This window comes from Lates calcarifer, linkage group LG20 (assembly GCF_001640805.2).
Source record: "Lates calcarifer isolate ASB-BC8 linkage group LG20, TLL_Latcal_v3, whole genome shotgun sequence".
NCBI classification, from domain to species: Eukaryota; Metazoa; Chordata; class Actinopteri; family Centropomidae; genus Lates; species Lates calcarifer.
Window position 1 is genome coordinate 6,546,902 of NC_066852.1, and position 20,097 is coordinate 6,566,998.

Below are 20,097 nucleotides of genomic sequence, written 5' to 3' on the forward strand. Positions count from 1 at the left end.
ACTCCTATACATTATATTGTAAATGAGCAGCTACAAGCTTCATCCACACAGAGAAGTGAAAGTAAGCAGGACAACATTGACATACAAACATCTTAACTGAAAGTAATTTTGAAAATCTAGAATTTAAAGCTTGATTTAAAGAATATTAATCTGCTTCCCAACTCTTCTGTTCCTGCTCTCGACTCTTCATTGCTGTAGTTACCACTGGATAGTAGCTGTACTGTTTTTAATCAAGCTTGGATACTCACAACCTGACAAGTGTTTGTCACAATAAGTGCTGTGAGGGATATTTATAGGCCTTGTTCTGGTCTCTGTGTTTAATAATGAGTACAGGCTTGCTGCTGTACTCACATTTCACTCACCATTTTACCCACCTTCTGTAAACTTCCTGTCTCTGCCTTTCACAACCACTATTATACATTTCTGTAACATCTCTAAGATATTGTTTTGTTGGATAGATAAATATGAATATATACCTGTTTTATCCATTAAAGCTGCATTGTAGTTGTTCATTGTGTACATTGTACATTGTGTAGAGTAGAATCTGTAACATCCACTGGTACCAGGCTTTTGCTGCAGTGTTCACTGAGCTGGAAACAACACCTTTTTTAAGCCATGCTAGTGGCATGGTTCTGTAAATGACAGTCATTAGATCATGAAATATCTCAGTAACCATTGTTCTCATGCATTTCTAGAACATTTTCAACAAAATTTCCACAACAAGGACGTTCTCCAATTCTACTTTTTGTCTTCCTGACTGCACCAGAGATGAGGAAGTATCTTGTTGTGTAAATTGACATCTGTTGTTTGTGATCATCTCGCACCTGCATTCTATCGTTAGTTAAAGCAACATTATACACTGACTTGTAATATGGGGGAAGGTGCCTCTGTCATTCCCGCTCTGCACCCGGCGACACCTGTTCTTGCTCTATGTAACTTTGGTGAGTGGCAGTGCATAACTGAGTGATAGTCAGCAGCTCAACTGCCAAAATCAGGCCCAGCAAGTTCAAGAGTCAAGCCAAACTGTAGATCAGGTAAAAAGATTCAGAAGGCAGTAGAAGCCAGTGTTTACCTCTGATTTTCAGCAACAAAACTTATAAATATCAAGAATTATAAACAGAGTTGTGCGAGGTTGTGTGTTCCCGTTGCTGTGGAAGGCAGGGATCATAAGGAATGTACATTGTTCAGGCGTGTTTCAGTTCAGTGAGTGGGACTACGCAGTTAGAGCCGAAGTGATTGATAAGCTTTGTTGTCTCCACATGAAAACTGCTTCATTAATTATTAATGTCCAATTCTTAGAATAAAAATTAAGCAGAAACACCAGAAACAAAACAAGGGGTCATTTTTCATGCTCAGACCTGACTGACCAGTTCTTGATGTCACAGAAACTTGTAAAATGATCATAGCATCATAATTGCATAAAAACATGTTATACATGTGTATAAACACATTAAAATCAACTTTATACTGTATATTTTAGTACATACTGTAGCTGTGTGTAGATGTTTAACATTCACCAATGTGGTATTTTTAACAGCACTTTAAAATGTGAACTTTCTCTGTCATATTGACAAAAAAGCAAAAAAGAAGTCCCAGAAATGTCTGCAAAGGTTTAACATTTAAATAACAGAAGGGTTTACAGAGGATAATACCTTTGATTTGATCATAACCTCGCAACATATCATGGGGTTAAAGCAGGGATTAGAGAAATAGGGATTGAGCTCTTTATGACCATACAGTCAGATTTTAATCCAATCTCTGTACCCAAACAGTCCACTGGGATGACACCATATGGCTGAATGATTGGACATAAGACAAAGAGAAAAAAAAAAAAGGCAATCAATCAATGGGACTGGTGAGGACATGGGTCAGCACCAAGTTAATTGGTACTCTGTGTATGAGTGTGTGTTTTACACAAACCACTATGTGCCTGTTGGATTCTGGTCTTTCACACACAGTGGTTATTAAATGTTTCTGGATTTTAATATTGTTTTGTATGAAATCCAAGTCGTGAAGTTAATTCCCTTGAATTGCATTTTTTGACTGGAAAATAATGGAAAATGTGGAAAACCAAGATTATGGCACAAACATAACTAATACAAATATCAATAGGTGTTGATGTGTAAGCCTGTTTATCTAATAAGTATTTGCAGGCAGTCTAAATATGTAGCTGCCTGCAACTGGAGCAACATATGTACAGTATGGTTTCTAATAATAATCCCTTTTATAAAGGGTAGTGGGTTGTTGTGAGTGCCAGGCTGCAGACCAGTGTTATACAGAGGCAGGTAGAGGAGGCATGCACATTACAATGAACACAGCACCATAACTGGATGAACAACAACCCCCCCTTTCACTGCTGGGAGCCATGGAGACTGACGGGAAGGACTATTAGGCAAAATCAACACAAACAAAAACATACTTTGTATACAATGTGTGAGGAATAGCACGTTTTCCTCCCTTGCCATCTTGGTTCGGGTAGCTGGAGTCAGTGATAATGATCTGTTTTATTTTGGGGATGCCTGGCTGGAAGCACATGCAGGGGCCAGACAGGCGGTGACAGGTCCTGTATCCCTGGTGCAGAGCATGTTCATGTGTAGGTCTGATGTGGATGCTAAGTCTGAGAGACAGACAGTGTATCTGGGAGGAGGGCTGAAGCCCAGCTCGCCTGCTATTTGAACATAAATGGGCCACGCTACATTCAAACAGCAGCGGATGTCACTGCAGTGATATTGTGTCAGTGCCTGCAAAATCATTTAAACTTCAACGTATAATGCAAATGTGACTTTCTTATCATAACACTATGCCTGAAAAACATAATATGGATGCTTGTAGCATTTACTGTCGGCATGTTCCCTTCATTTCCCTAGATCACCAAATGTAAAAGTTTACATGTTCAGGTGTACCTCCCTCCCAAATGCAGATAGTTAATTGTAAAACCTTAACATGGAGGTCATTACCAATCTGTTAAAGTAGAAAATGTTTATATTACCAAGTCTTCTTCTGTTAACACTAACAGCTTTAGTTTTCATATATATTAATCCACTGCCTCCTCTGTGGTCTGATTGGAGGTGAACGCATGCGGGGGGCTGTGGATGTCTGACATGGCTGCTGTTTGATGCCCCCTGGTGCATTGGGGGGGGGTCGCTGCTTATATTTGTCAAGGTCAATTAATGAATGCAGGGGTAAGGCTGGCAGGATCCCCAAAACGCCCCCGGGGCTCATAAATTATCCAGAAAACACATTAAAAGACAGGATTTGATCTCCTCCAATTAAGATAATTTAGATTTTTTTCCCCCCACCAAATGCCTACATAGTATCCAGTCAGGTGTAGCCTACATCACTCCCTCCCTCCCTCCCTCCCTCAGCATCCGTCCTCCCGCCTGCTACACCACAGCAGTGCCGGCAAGCCATGGAAGGATGTCCTGCATGGGCTAATTCGCTCTTGCTTATGTTAATGCACAGTTCTCCCTCTCAGAGTGGGACACCTTGATCCGTCTTCTCAGTGATAAAACAAAAGAAAGAGGGTTTTTTAACGCTCCTTCAAAGGCTCTGCTGTGCGCGCCCCTCCATCCCCCCCCCACCCCCCGTCTCCCCACCCCTGCACCTTTAAGGCAATGGAGAGGGAGAAAAGCAGCTGCGGAGAAGAAGGCAAGGGTTTATTCCACAGTGCTCTGAGGCAGGGCAGGTTATAAGCGCAGGGACCAGTGTGCGCAGTTTGTGTGTGCGGCTGCGGGGGGAAGATGCGTGTGCTTGTTGCTCGCCGGACGGAGAGAGGCGGCGAAGAGAGAATGAGTTTTCAGCGCAGCTAACAATCAACTCTGTGCGCTTTTTAATCCTCGAAAAAATCCAACTTTTACGCATTTTTTCCACGTACCTGAGATGACACGTTTGGCGCTTTCCCGTGCATAGACTTCTAATTTATTTATTTATTATTTATTGATTCTTTTCTTTATTTCGATTTTGGAGCCTTTTTATTTTTTGTTTGTGTTGTTTTAATTGTTTAACCGTGGAGTTGGGTGTGCGCATAGGCAGTTTGTCCTATGCGTCTCCAGCCTCTGACTCAGCAGCAGCAGCGGCACAGCTCACCTGGACCGGAGCGCACCGAGCCGAGCTCCCTCATGTTCCACGCAGAGCAGCGCTCCGACACGGGGGGACGGCTGCACTGAGGCCCGGCGCGGTGCGGTGCGGTCAGTCCGACAAAGGGGAGACGCACAGTTGTGGATCATATACTATCTCCCGCTGTACCAGGAGACAATCAGCAGCAGGAAGAAGCTCAAACCTCCTCCTCTTCATCTTCCTCCCAACGTGAAGGATTGAGGGAGAGAGAGAGAGGGAGAGAAAAAGAGAGAGGGAGAGAGAGAGATTTGCAAGCTCCCTTTTCTTTCATTGCAATTGACTTGTTGAAGAAATAAAAGGAAGAAATAACAAGAAGAAAGAGTGCGGGGAGATAAGAAGAAAAAGCATAAGCTTGGATATTGAACGGAGCGGGGCATGTGGATATTGGCTCTTATCTTTTCCCAGTGCATCTTGAATGGTAGGTGATGCATTTGTGCACGTTCAACTTCAAGTTTATGTTAATTATCCCAGAGGACTGAGTGTACAAAAACTAAACGAAATAGTCTGCAAGCATTTCCACATTATATATCGATTCAGTTTTTTTTTTTTGAACGGAGGAACAGGCTGTTGCTATGTCCTGACACAGGCGGTGCATGGGCTTTTGGGGGGTTTGATACATTCATATTAACATTTAGAGAGATTAAGTGTAAGAACGTTTAACCACTTACACATTTTTTAAGATTTAATCTTTCCTTATAAGTAAATATATAGGTATATAGATAAACAGAGAGAGAGAGAGAGAGAGAGAGAGAGAGAGAGAGAGAGAGAGGAGAAATGTAGGTTGAGTGATAGGTGCAGCCTGTACTGCACTAAGAACAAGACAGTTTTTATGTGTTTTTTGGTTTAGTTTTTGTCCAATTAATTTTTAGGGAATTCTAGAACTAAATTATAACCCCACAATTATTTTTGTTTCATTCTCAGTTGGTAAAATAAATGATTATTTGTTCTCCCTCATCAAACTGCACTGGGCCTCAGTCTAGGTGCATTTTCCTACATCATGTTTATATCCTCAATGTCCATATTAACAGTTTTCAGTCACATTTTCATGTATCTGGCTCATGAGAAAAAAATATCTTTTAGTAAATAATTTAGTTGTAACACATTTGCACTTTATCTGGTGTGGTCACCATTTGTTTGTTTGAATCTCAAATCTGCCTATGACTTGCACACCACAATTATTCACTTAATGAAACAGATTTTTTTTTTTCATAGACCTTAAGTTGATTTTTAATTCAGAAATCTTCTCTCAAACCAAGAATTATATTGATGAAAAATGCACTATTTGCTTGCATTCCATAATAACAAGTAATTTTTAAAGAAAATGTTAAGTATTAAATTAAATAACTTCCACATATGATTGTATGTTTGTATTGGATTTCCAATGCATTCTGTTAGATCTACTGAGGGTCCTCTGAAAAAGGATTAAATAGGTTGGCTGTGCTTTTTTCTGGCATTGCACCCGCCATATTAGAAGCACAGACATGGAGTCATTTTGGATTGGAAAAAAAAAAAAATGAGACAAGCCCTATCACCCTTGCCCAAGTCCACATCTCGCAAAATGTCTTGTGTTTTGTACACAGTAAATTCTTCAAAGGATAGGTTTGATAAGTGGCTATTGTGTTTTTTTATTTGTTTTTGTTTTTTGGACTGAGGTTGACTGATTTTTTTTACAGCGAATACAAGAAGGGTGTGTAAGGAAGGGGGGTATGAGGAGGACAAGGGGCTGTGGGGTAGGGGGTGGGATGTGCGCGTGTTGGGGGGCAGAAATCAGCTCGAAAGAAAATTGGGGTATTGAGAAGATCTTTTGAAAGGTATACGGAGGGAAAGGGGTTAAAGAAATCAAAAGTGGACACAATGTGAACTGAGAGTGGAGGGTGATGCGTCAAGCAAAGATGACAGGAAAACCATTTTGTGGCCATGCTGAAGGGTTCAATGAAGGCAGTGCTTATTTATAGGAGAGAATGGAGTGAAAGCAGTGACGGTGGTGTAGCAAACAGACCTTTCTTTAACTGAGGCAAGACAATTTCAAGAGATAGAGAGGACACTGATGTCCATTTCAAATCCCCCTCAATGCTCTGCTGAAATGTGTGTTTGCTGAGCACGATCTATCGCTTTGCTTGTGAATGGCTTTTTCAGTCTCTTTGGTCCAGGCAACAGCGTTGCAAAATGGCTGCTGCTAGAGACATCTACATGGAAACTTTGAATGGCAGCAATAGCACTTGTAATTGTGATGAATGCTACATTTGTGCTTGCTGCAGATGCAGTGCCATTCATATTGACGGACTCGGTTCATTTGACACTGACCTTTTCTATTGATTCAAAGATATAAATGTTGGTTTTGTGGCAGAAACTAGAATTATCCTGAGTGCATTATGACAATCCCCTCTTTGTATTGTGCTTCTGTCTGTACCATGCTAAATTGACTGTGGGCAGAATAAAAGGGCTGTGATTGTTGATCTTAGACCGTATTCTTTCTGCTGCATATTTGCTCTCCCTGGACAGACCTGCAAAGATTAGTCTTAATGAGGAGCTTCCATCAGAATCGTTCATTTTGCACCTCTTCTGGACAGAGAGATGTAGCTTCCTGAAATAAAGGCTTTTAGGGCTCTGGTCCAGTACAGGCTGCTGAGGTTGTCTCTATGGAGACCTGGGTAATGAGTGTTGTTGCCGTGTGGGCTTTGGGCTTGAGCAGCACTGCACTCTGTTCAGGTGACCCTAGCAATGTTTCCTGATTTTAGCCTGCTACTCTCTCCTCTTAATAATACTGTAGTTATGGGAGTGATATTTTATTTCAACACTTCATGTTCTCGTCTATGTTTTTATGTAGACATCGGTATATGCATTGCATTGTTAGTAGAAATTTGATTTAAAAGATTACATCCTCTATCCACCTATTTGCAGTGCAGCTCTAGTTAGACTTAGTAGTGGTCATTTATGAATAGTACCTACTGTACAAACTCCATTTTGCTCTGAATAGCCGTTTGCCAATTTGAGGACATATTTTCAAGCTCATCTACGGTAGATATAAACAATTCACTGCTGTAGAGAGTAAAATATGCTGAAGAGTTCACTTCAGTGGTGCTTGAGCTTTTAAAGTGCTCTTGCAAAAGTGTCTATTAAAACCTAAATGGAATAGGAACAACATATTCCAGTTATGAAGAGATAAAATTGGGGAAAATGGCATAATGTTGTTTTTGCACCGCTACGCCAGGGGGGGAAATCTGACACATGCTCAATTGGACACTAATAAGCTGTGTAAATATACAGCAAAGCTCCTCAATTGGCTCTTAGTATCACTCTGTGCATGTGTATTTTTAGCTTTCAGCTTAGGATAGCGAGGGGCTGCTGGAGAAATGGTACCTCCGCTTATTAAAACATAAGCATTATCAGTATGACTTAATCCAGACATCAAACATGATTAATGATTAGGCAGAATTTTGTTTCCTCCTACATTTTTTCCCAGTTCAGATCATCATAGCAACAGACTGAACACTGGAAACTGTCTCATAGCTCCTTCATGCTGAACAACACGTTTGGAGGATTAAAGATTCAAAACACCCGAGCATCTGAGTACCTGTCATCAGCAGTTAGACTCTTTATTTGGATCGGGAGTAACCCATGCACAATTTTAACCTAGAGAAGGACAGAAATGATTATCAGTCAAGCTCAGAGAGGAGCCCTACTGAGACAAAGATGAACATTAAACATTTTTCCATTGTGTTTCCCTGAAAATGTATTTAGCCAAACAAATGAACACTGGTCACTTCTAGGAGACAGGGTTGGGGTTACACTATCTTGAGAGCCTGTATTGTGTCAGACATTTCATCAAGACACAACATGTCCTCAAAACAACATCACTCTTAACTTTCTATGTGAAATATCTGTCCTGTCATCAGCGGGAACTTTTCTTTTTAATGATACCAAATTTGGTGTAACCGTTTTGTTTTGACCAATTATCACCAGTCAAAACAGCGTTGCTTAGAGGTCACATTAAGGCCAGTGGGAAACTAGGCCTGTGTAGACTAGTGTCTTTTGGTATACATCTGTCACTTCAAATAGTGCCACGATGGCTTGACAGAGTCACAGCAACACCCATCAGCCAACAACAATTGAGTTCAGCTTTTCAGTTGCACATTAATATCAGCACACCACCCAACACAATGTAGGCCAGTGGGAACATGTTTATTCTGTGATCAGTCTTTGTAATATTTTCACCTGATGTGTTGGACAGAGTGACTGGTGTGATGGTGTATTCATCACATTATGATTTTAGACAGAGGTAGAGTGTTCATACATTTATTTAACCCATATTTTTAACATTATGTATTATATTAATTACGTCTTCGTCATAATGAAATGTAGTATAGTGTTTACTGTAATCACGAAAACTAAATTTTAAAACCTGACTAAAGGCAGACTTTTCCTCAACAAGATTGGAAATATGAAATAAAACTTTAAATGTTCTGCAGTTTTCAAAATTTGAAGTGACTATATACTAATTCCATCAAATATCAGTAACACCATATTCATATTCTGGTGATTGAATTTAAGTTATTGCTTTAATTCTTCATATTTTTGGGCACTTGGTGTACAATTCAGGTTCCGGATGATTTCTTTTATTATTTAGTGTTAGTTATGCATGAGGCTTAATATCGGAGGGTATTAGTGACATGCTGTTTTCGTGGACTCACTAATCACTCCAGGATTTGTCAGTGCCATGGGGTCAAGATTTTTGTGTCGCTCCGCTGTGTGTGCATGCGCCTGAGCTTGGCTGTTCAGACAAGAGTAGACTCAAGCATATGTTAATGGATGCACATTGAACTGTTAAAGGTTTCATTTAACCCAGACCAGAATGCTTAAGGAGATGATAGTGTGTAGTGAGGCAGAAAAAGAGGAGGAAGAGAGGGGGAAGAGGGACACACAAGAGTTAGCCCTTGTGATGCGGTATCTAAAGCTCAGAGAATCATATCAAATCAGCCTATTTTTTCATGCAGAAACACGGCTATTTTAGGCACTTTCCAATATATCAGACATTTATACTGTTGGACACTGTGAAGACACAACAGTCTTTAAGGTTTATCTAATAGGAAATAGACAAAGCTTTTATTTAGTTGCTTTAGCCCTTTGTACATGTGCAGTATGGTTAAATAATGTTGAAACAGTCCTTATGCTGGTGATAATCAGTGATGCAAGTGACATGAGAACAGTGTAATGATTTATTAAGTGTCAGCAAAATTTGAAGTTGAATTTAATAAGGTCAAGGCAAATGGGGTAGAAAAACACTGCAGCCATTAGAAAGCCAGCTACCACGACATATGTTAAGAGGTTACCGAGCTTGTGAATGTTTTACAGCTGAACATTGTTACAGATGCTTTCCAAAATCTGTCTGTCATATACATCTACCGCTTCACATAGATGTCATAATTACAGAATTTGTCACAGAAATTGATGCCCAAACAAGAAAGCACTGTTGAATACAGAATATTGGTTTATTTTTACATTATCTGTTTGAATGAGGCAGTAATTGACTTTTGCATCACTGCAGTTTGGTTGGAATTGCATTGCATGAATGTATAATAGCACAGTAAGGCAGTGATGTTAGAATATTGGTGGACCATAGTTTTTGGCATCTGTTGACTGGACCTGTAACTTAACAAGATGACAATTAGTTGTGTTGTTTGTGTCTATAGGCTCTCGTTAGAAAATAGGGCAGTAGGTTAATGCTGTGGTCACGCAGGTACAGCAAGGTACAGCAAGACAAGTTGAGCTCAGGTTATTCTATAAAAGAAGGTCCTGATCAGAACTCTTTGCTTGTTGTTTTGGGTTTCCTACGTTAGCCTGAAGGATTTTGTTGATATTTTATGTCATGGGAGAATACTTGGTGGCTAACATAAGAGATAAAGATGTACCAACTGCTCAGTGGGTCAGAGAACCTCTGTGGGATTTTTGTCTGTTGTGGCCATGAGCCCTTCTGAGATCATAATAAAGACAGACATGGAAACACCGTTAGCATAAGTTAGAACAGTGATCTGCTTAGCTGCTGCACATCATTCATTATGGTCATGCAGAGACAATTTGTGACAATAATTTATGTTTACAGGCAGATGCAGGGTGACATTCATAAAGTGCTACAAAATGGGTAAACATGGTGCTTGACCTTACTCCAGAGATCAGGGTTTGTGTTCACTCTTACACTGGAAGTCATTGACATTTAAATATTTAACCAAGAGCGTAATTCTTTCCTAAAATCACCAAGTGAGTTTAGTTGCCTAAAGTTATATCATGCTTTAGTTGCTCCAGTCAGCTTGAACTAAAACGGTGTGTCTCAAATTTTGCTATTGGACCTTTTGCATAGCTTGAGTACATTTACTTTGAACATAGAGAATCTGCAAAATACTGTATGTCCTTGGTGCACATTTTGCACATGTTCAGACTGAATGTTTTGGCTCATTTGTTGATTAGGTGGCATTTCCCTGTCCCCAAAAATGTGTTTTTCTAAGGCAAAATACTGTAGTTGCATTATGTATGTTACTTTTGGGAGTTTGGTTACTCAGGTGATGGAGTTTCTGCCAAACAAAACCCAAAGAGACTCTGCCTGGTGGGGTTTCTTCATGTCCTTGTTGGCTGTAGACACCTGTCTGCACAAACAGAGAGATCAGCTTAATATCTGCCCAGTTTAATACTATGTATGTTCCTGAGAGGAGGAGAATGAGTAATGTATGCTGACACAGAGACACCCTTCCCTTTCTTTATATTCAAGTACATTCAAATCTTCTGCACACAGGACTGGAAGATGGTGCATGAGCATGTGCTACTCTTCTACATATAAAAACACAATAATTTTGACACAATAGTCACAATAATGACAGCTGAAGCCCAATGATATCTATATATTGTAGTATGTCTCGCTGTTTTTTGTTTATAATGTACTGTGTCATATCAAGACACTCAGCGTCTCCTTTTGTGCAGTTTGGTTAATGTTGTAATATCCTTGAAAAACCATTTTGCCATTTTGAATAGCATTTCCTTCCTGTGACTCTGACATCCCTGTGAGATGTACAAAGTATAAAGCTCTCTGGTACTGCAGTGATTGGCACACAGCATTTAGTGTCTTGAATTCTTTAGAGATTGATTAGCACACACACACACACACACACACACACACACATATATATGTATATATATATATATATATATATATATATATATATATGGTATGGTATATAAAATAAACAAATTCTGTGTGTAGTAAACAAGACCTTAATTTAAACAGTGCAATTAATGGAAGCACATACATCTTGAACCCGAGACTCTCAAGTGGTCATGTCCCTGTGCTACAGTCTTATAAACCGATAGAGGATATTTCACAACACAGGTTGAAATGTCTGTAATATGGTACTCTATAGAAGCAGGGTGTGGCTTCATCAGAAATGAATAGAAAGAATGAGAATTAAAAAAGATTAAATAAAAAAATGAAAACTAAACTTATTGTTTCAGTAATAAAATGATCTTGCCGTTCTTGTTGAATGGTAGAGAATACAAACTGAATAGTAAATCATAAAAGACTTTACCAACAAGAAATCAAATCAGGACTTCACTGGCAAATTCTTCCCCTGTGGCTGCCTACTGGACGCATTCATTAGGCATAACCAAACCATGCTGATTAGCATTCAAAATCCAGCTCTGTTCCTGTAGCCCAAAATGTGTAACATTTTCAAACATTCTGGCAAATGTTCCATTAAAGTGTTGCTAGCCCCCAGCTCCATTCCGCTCCAGTCTCCACTCTATCAGGCCTTTCCCAGAAGTGATTATGCTAATTGCTGTTTGATCAGATGATTAAATTATAATTTGATTAATCCCGGGCAGTAAACGCTCTGAATACATTGCTGTGTATTTTGCTGCCTGGCAGTGTTTGCAGATCCCCCTGTCACCAGGCAGGCAGTCTGATACACTCAATCCAGGTATAGGACAGGGGGGAGATGTATGTAAGGCTGCATTTGGAGGTACTTATGAACATAAATGAAACGCTGCTTTCGATGTACTGTGGTCTAGTAATCACAGAAAACATGATTAATAAAGGATGACGCTCGTCTGTGTGCAGATTGAGTGCATCTCTAATGCAGATAGCTGCCATTTTCTCAGCCACTGCCTGTCTCTGTTACTCTCAATTGACTGTGTATCCATCAGGGTGATTTATAATAGTGCTGTATGGTGCTGTAGGACTAAATGACTAGGTCCTATATTTTACCATGGGATTCAGTGCCACTCTGGTATCAGACTGTTCTGTGATTTCAGTCTTGTTATGCTTCTTGATTAAAGGCAAATTGAAAAGTTGAACCAATGTTGGATGCACAAAAACTTCAAGATGTGCAGACACACACAGATCCACACAGATTGGTTCACAATGTGTATTTGCATAGTAGCAATAAGGGAGGACTCTCTCCTGCAGTGGGGTTACTGAAGATGAAATACTCTCGCCTTTGAGGCAAATGGAGGGCTGTTGCGGGGAGGGGAGGCAGGCGTGGAGGGAGAGAGGGTTGGTGGAGGGGGGGGTTGATATTTTTCTGAGGCTGAGGATGGCTGTGAGCGGAAAGGCAACGATGTCTAGTCATCTGACCCACAATCCCATTTAACCCCAGGACTTTGATTTGCCCTCCACTGTCAACTGCCAGCTCATTTCGCCTCTTTGTTTCTCTTTCCTTTTTTCCACCCCCAGATAATGCAAAAACAACATGGCAATGAAGCAAAATTCCTCCCTGTTGTAGGTTATTAAAGAGCCAAAGACAGAAAAGCATTCAAAGATCTGTCTAATTTTTTATTGTGATAAGTGATTCAGGCAAAACTATATTCTCTTTATCCATTTTGATACCAGTAAACCTTTGGGATTGTTGTTTTTTTTGCAATTACTTGCTAATACATTGCATATTAAACACCACAGTGAAGTTATAAAAAAATGTATAAATGTTACTCTATAAGGCTCTAAAGTAAATCCATTTAAGTAGTGCATGCAACTATTAATTAACACTTGCACACATAAATGTGTTGTTTAAAATTTGTAGCTCACTACTAAGGTTTGCATGAACAGTGCATGCTTCACATTTAGGTGCTAAATGCAGAATACTACAAAAATACAAATGATGACAACATTATAGGTGTTAGAATAATATTTTGGCATTCCTGAACTACGTAAAGGATCAAGGATTAAGAGTGCATTCTAAAAAGCTCATTTTTATCTAGATGGACCCTTTATAAACCAACACAACATCTTGCTGCTTTCCCAGTGTGGATTGCTGGTTCATAACCTCAAATGAGGCCCAAGGAAGCATACTTGTTATATAAGCAGAGTTTTCATATCCCACACACCTGTTTTAGTGTAGATGTGCCTCGCATATTTGGCAGGCCTAATGATGCAGCCGCACAGATCAGATAGAAATACAAGTGAGAGCATTGTTGTTTCTTTGCTTTGATGCAAAAAGTATGATGCAGAATCATCACATGTCAGAAGTGGACACTGTGTATTAAGTGGACACTTGTCAGTGAAAAACAAGTCTAAACAAACAACAGCAGACAGGCTGAACACGTTAGTGCTGCCTAAACTTGAGTAAACATTTCCCAGTCACATTTTTGGCCTGTGGTTTACTCATCACTCATGTTGCATTTCACCTCTCAGTCATTCATGTCAACATGTCTAGTCACTACTTGCCTTTAGCCACATGTCAAAATAAATCAAATTTATAGGAAAAAGAACAACAAAAACAATTTAAGGAAAAACAGGTCAGTCATTAAGAGCATTACAGAGTGTTCTCTTTCTTTTTTTCTTGCACACAAAAGAGATGCAGGAAAATGCCACTGTAATTATTCTGTTCAGGTGGATATGACATGTATATAATGGCTATAGGCTCCTGTGCTGTGCTATATAGTAGTACAGTGTTGTATGAAGATGATCTTCAAGCTGTTAGCCTTCCTCCTTCCACTAATCTCCCCGTTCATCCCTGCCTGCTGGGTTTAATGTCCTCCCTCTCAGCACACCTGAGATCTCTCTCTCTCTCTCTCTCTCTCTCTCTCTCTCTCTCTCTCTCTCTCTCTCTCTCTCTCTCTCTCTGTCTGTCAGCTCAGTCAGAGTTGCTCTTGACAGTACAGCAAGCAGAGGTGGGCGGAATTTTACTGAAATAGAAATTATGCACTCTTCCCCTCTCTAAAAGCATGCACAGTGTATATTGTGGTGCAATATATTACATGCAAATTCGAGTCAAGTACTGTAGAACTGCTCAGACAGGAAAGTCAATAACTAACAGCTCTAACTAAAATTCTCTCACTAAAAATATATTCTAGCTCGTTGTTGAATGAAGACAAGAGCTAAAATGTCACATCAAAGTACAGCACTACCTGGGAAGTCTACACTTTGCTCTTGTGAACATTCTTGTGATGTGCAAGACAGTTAATCTATCAATGACTGTGAGTGATGCCTCTGTCCTTTCATAAGTATAGTTATATAAAAAAAGAAGTGAACACTGAAGGATGCTCAAATTAAAGGAGAAGTACAGCATTTTGGGATTTAAGCTTATTCACCTTCTCTCTTTTCATTCAACATGAAGCTTCTGGTGAGTGCACAGCATAAAGACTAGAAACAAGGGGAAACAGCTAGCGTGGCTCTTTTGGAAGGTAACAGAATCTGCCTACACTACCAAAACCTCTAAAGCTCACTTCATACAGCATAACACATTATATCTCATTTCTTTAATCCACACAAAAACAAAGGCATAAAAATGACAAGGAGTTTAATCTCTCACTGTTTCATGAGCCTTGTCGTCATTGTGAGGCAAGCAGTGTCCAATAGACATAGTTCAGCACATAACAAACGTAATACATGTAATACAGTTTATGTATGAACTAAACAAAGATATAGCATGTTAATAAGTGAGCTTTAGAGGTAGTATAGATGGATTTTGTTACCTTTGAAAAGAGCCAGCTAGCTGTTTCCTCCTGTTTCCAGTTTTTATTGCTAAGCTAAGCTGCTGGCTCTAGCTTTATATTTATTGTACAGATACAGATATAAGAGTGGTATCATTGTCCTCATATAACTTGTGGCAAGAAAAGAAATAAGCATAAGGTTTTCCCACAATGTCAAACCATTCCCTTAAGATGCAGACTTGCAAAAATAATTCCCAATAGTTGTTGGGAATTCTCAAAGCCACAAATGTTTATCATGTTGGCACTGAGGGAAACTCAGAGGACCTGCAAAGTCAATAATATGCATTGCCTGTGAACCAGGAATGTCTGTACCAAATTTTGTGCCGATCCATCCAAAAGATGTATATAAATAAAAATAAAAGTCACACATAGTGTAATGAGTCAGAGGACAGTCTTACATGACCACTGTATGTAATAGGTTTTAATTTGACATTGTAAAGCAGCATGTGAACTAACCTCTGCTGCTCCAGAGCTCTATGAAGTAACCAGCATCTACACCAAGCTCTGATTCACACTTTGATATTCATGTGGAATAATATTAGAAAGCTGCTACATTGGGTACATGCTGTCATTTCAATGCTGTGTCACTTAGGAGGGATAATGGAGCATTATGAGTGTCTCGTATGGTTGTTTTTACCCCTTACTCTTCTTTCTCTTGATGTGCCTTTGCATATTAGCTTCAGTGGCAGCAGCTAGAGCTTGTTTACGCACTCACAGGAGTTTCTCCTCTTTTCACTCTGTAGCCAGCACTCTCTTTTGTTTCTCTCTCTCCTTCTGACTCAGTTGATTTGGAGTATTTGTCTATTTCCACCTTGGTGATGTAACTGGTTAAGGTCTTCAAAGTACCCAGTACATAGGAACTCCCTCCTCTCCTGTTGGTGCTCATGTAAATGAGCATTCATATGCATCAACTAACCCACTCCACAGTGACTCTCCTCTCGCCCTCCAGAGAGTTGACATCAGAGGAGGGTATCATTGGTTTTACATAGCGGCTGCATGGCACAGAGCACACCGCTCAACATTATTCATGAGGGCAAATTGGGAGCCGATGATTTGGGAGAGTGAGGGGACCCTGTTCTCCGATCTGTGCATCTCGGCTCAGCGCAGCACTTCTCTTTACCGCTTATTGTGTAAGCCCCTAGGGCAGGAGGAGAGGGGGGAGAGGTTGGAGGGGTGGTTTGGGGGGTTGGAGTGGCGGGGTGGGGGGTGAGGGGTGGGATGGCGGGGGGTATGCTTACTCACTGTCATCATGTGGCCATCCTGTCCTCCACCCTGCTCTATCCCTCCCCCTTTTCCACTCCCCCAGCCCCCACTCTCCCCTCCCTAGGCGGTCTCTGCAGAGCTCTGCCTTAATTACCTGCATCGCCTGCCATGAGCTGTCAGTGTGGCTCAGTGCTTGTTTGCCCCAGTGGAGCTGCCCTAATGTCTTGATGCCCTGGTGCCCACTGTAGCACCACAGATCGTTGACCTGGTGAGGGCCACACTGTGGCTGAGAGCCAATAGGACTCTAATGTTTAAATACATTAGTGGCCTTGGGCAGGGCAGACATGTTTTGGCTAATAGCTAATTCAGTGTGATAAACTCATAAGAGAAAGGGTGAATATTAGGCTGTTGTCACAGAAAACCAAGCAGTCAACCAGGATAATATGAGATAAAATAAAGCATCAATGAGTTTTTTGTCATTTGAACAAGAAAACAAGAAGCTCCCAGGCACATTCAGCTAAGGTTGATTAATGGTATTTGGTTGAGGTAAACACAGGCTGAGCAAAAAGCCCCTGACACATCAGTGGGCTAATGCACAGGCTAATGCATAGGCCTATTTATGTTGTGTGTTAGTGGGACCTGTATTGATCAGACATTTACTTAAATAAATTGCCTGAGTGATTTGGAAGCAACCACTGATGGGCATTGTCAGAGTGGAGGTTCATGGGTCTTACTGTGGACACATTTCAGGGAAAATAAAGGCTTGTTTGTTTATTCTTTTGGAAGAGAAATATCACTGAAGATCTTTGCAGCTGGTGCATTATTAAAGTTGATGATACTTCCTTTCTAGCCAGTGTCTTGACGTCCAATTTCAACATATTTTACCCACAGCTACATATAATATTCTAAACTGGCAACAGTACTAGCTGCGTTGACTCCTTTCTGTCTTGCCTGTCAAGCAAGCCCCTGTGTTTGTGAGCTCCCGCACATTAACGCACATCCCCCCACATCCCTGTGACACGCCCGTGTGCACTCTCCTTGACCAAAGCATGTTTGGTGCCCTTGAGCTCCAAACGCAGTAGCAGAAGCTGCACAATAGGAAGATTGCATTAGGAGTCACCTGCAATCCACGATTAGAGGCTTCAGCAGGGCCTGCCACCAATAGGTGCTGACATCTGGGACTGTGCCAAGCATTATTTCACGCAGCAAGAAGAAGGGACCCGCTTCACTAACCCAACAGGACCCCCACCCCTCCTGCCCCTCCTGCCCCTCCTATGAGCTTTTCTAAGACAGAAAACACAGAAAAGAGAGAGAGGCCATCTATTATAGATGAGTGAGAGATTCATAATTGAACAATATCACTTTTTCCTCTTTGTGGTTTTGGCTCATGGAAAACTGTCGATTAAGACAGGCTCTGGCACAGGCTGGCATATGGTGACTGTTAGTGAGAGCATTTTTGTGTGTGTGGGCATGAGAGGCAGGGGAGTGGGTTGGCGTTCCTTCAGCATAATATTGTAATATTATGTTTGCGATGTCAAAGCCATATCAAGGAAACTGTAAAGATTTGTACAGTTTGTACAAGTGAGAAATAAATTCTAAAAATGCTACAACTTGTATTAACCAGAATTTTTTTCCTGGCTTTGTGTAGTGTGGGATAGGAGACAGAAGAAACGAAATGACAGGGAGGAAAGAAACAACCCAATCAGAGTTTTGGGGTCTATTCAGTAAGCAGTCCCAAAATCTAAAGATTATTCATTTTAAAGTAAAATTCAGAAAACCAGCACCATCAACCGAGACAGAAATCCTTTGAGATGTGGACCAAAGTGTTGCAGACTGAAGCCTTAATCTGCCAACCGACTATCGATAGGGTCCACATAAATCTTTTATCTCCCGTTTCAAGATTCAGTCTGCTCTTGTTTTGATCTCACTCCTGTGTTCCCAGTATTATCAATAGATCCTCAAAAGTGCGCCTTGTCCCTCTGCAGAACCAATGTGTTACATATCTTTGAGATGTGCATTTGTATGTGTTACATCTTACTATTTTATGACAGCCGTTAATGAGATTATTATTTAACGGTGCTGTACACAAACACACTTGATGACAGCCAACAGCCACCCCCATACTGTCTCCTTTGCTTGCAAGCAAGCATTATGATAAATTGGGCCAGTTTGTCTTGGGCTATTAATTTACAACTGAATATTCTAATAAAATCCCCTAAAATACAAATATTGTATGTTTATGTAATTTCTGCTTTATTAGACTGTTAGTGAACAGTCACAGGGAATAAACAGTAAGGAGTGTCTAGTATTAACCTGATTCAGATGCACTATTGGATGAGTGGTCCAAGCGGGGTTACATGTGGTAATGGAGGATATTTTAAATCTATGACCTAACAGTCCTATTTACTCTCTACCCAGAACACAGCAGCGTATGTGTCTTCTCTGTATATGTCCTATAGCACTTTGATTGGCTGCAGTGCTTTCAGTTGCAGGGGCTTGTGAAGGTTCCAGTGGATGATAAATACAGATCAGGAGAGTTAGTGGACAGCTGGGTTCACTGCGATACACAGACTTCCTCTCTGGTTCTCTCCTCACACGTTTACTGTTTTTTTTACACCTGTACCCCCATGTAAAGGTGGAGCAAGTCTGACTGTGAGAGACAGGGTCAGAGAAGCGTGAAGGAGAGATGAAGGTTAGAGAGGAATACAAACAGACAAAGCAGAGCGTGGAAATGAAGAGAGAGGAGAATGAAGAGAATCAGAATAAGAGAAGAAAAAAGTATGCATTTGATGAAGGTCATAGAATACAGCTGAGATGGAGCATGCCTTTGACCTCTGTCATGGCATCTCTGCTATACTTCTCCCTTTTCTGTACATTTTCTTTCTGTCTCTCTCTCTTAATAGTGGCCTGTGTGTCACTGTCTGAGTGCTTTCCAGCATTCCCGCCTCCCTACTCAACCCCCCACCCTCACTGTTTTCCTTGGCACTGCACTGAAAAATAAATGCACTCCCACTGTATCTATCTGAACTACTGGGATCTGGCAGGGTTTTGTGTCCATCAGGCTTTCTCATCTTAAGGAATCAGCCACCCAGAAATAGGTGGTGGTGGTGGTGGAGGTGGTGAAGGTCTCAATTTTTTATGAGTCGGTGCAAAGCGGATTGAGACAAAAGCAGTTATAAGGCAGCCTCTCTTCTTCACACAGTCACCTTTCAAACACGCTCAGACTACAGGCTGCATGATGGCTGTTTGTTCTCATTTAGACAGTGTCAGCCACTGCAGCAGCCATCACACTGCCTGAGTCCCTGATGGATGATTACAGTAAAGTCTGGCATCCTCTTATACAAAATGATTGCTCCAAATTTTTTATGAGACAGCCAGCACTGCACTACAGATGTAAACAAATATAAATACAGTATTAGGATATAACCAGATAATGTTCTCTGAATAGACATGAACATAATTCAGAAATCTCCAGCAATGTATTGTTTTCCTGTGTCAATTTGCCAGAAAGATCACGCCACTTTTTTAGATTAACGTTGTATACATTCACACATGCCAAACCAAACCCCATGTTTGAGTCTGTGTCTAAACATGTCCCTCTCTCAAATTACATCAACTCTGTGTTACAATGTGGATAATTCACTGCATTGTAAATGACCTGAAGCTACAGGGAATCTAACAGTAAGAGACGTGTGTGTGTGTGTGTGTGTGTGCCACTCCCTGGTATTTGGGAGATCATCATTCAGCTGATGAGAGCCAATATATCTGTTTTGGAGCCAAATTAACTAAAGGGTGGGGAAATATTTA

The 20,097-nt window shown here is 40.6% G+C and overlaps 1 protein-coding gene across 3 annotated transcripts in view; it reads left to right on the top strand.

Moving 5' to 3' along the window:
* Positions 1-3,615: 3,615 nt before the first annotated feature.
* dscama (Down syndrome cell adhesion molecule a) overlaps positions 3,616-20,097 on the top strand; it is an 88,442-nt gene continuing 71,960 nt past the window's right edge. For all 3 annotated transcript variants that reach the window (XM_018692398.2, XM_018692400.2, XM_018692399.2), the window contains exon 1: positions 3,616-4,534. In XM_018692398.2, the coding sequence (XP_018547914.1) occupies positions 4,492-4,534 (43 nt within the window). In that variant the 5' untranslated portion in view covers positions 3,616-4,491. The remainder of the gene's footprint in view (positions 4,535-20,097) is intronic.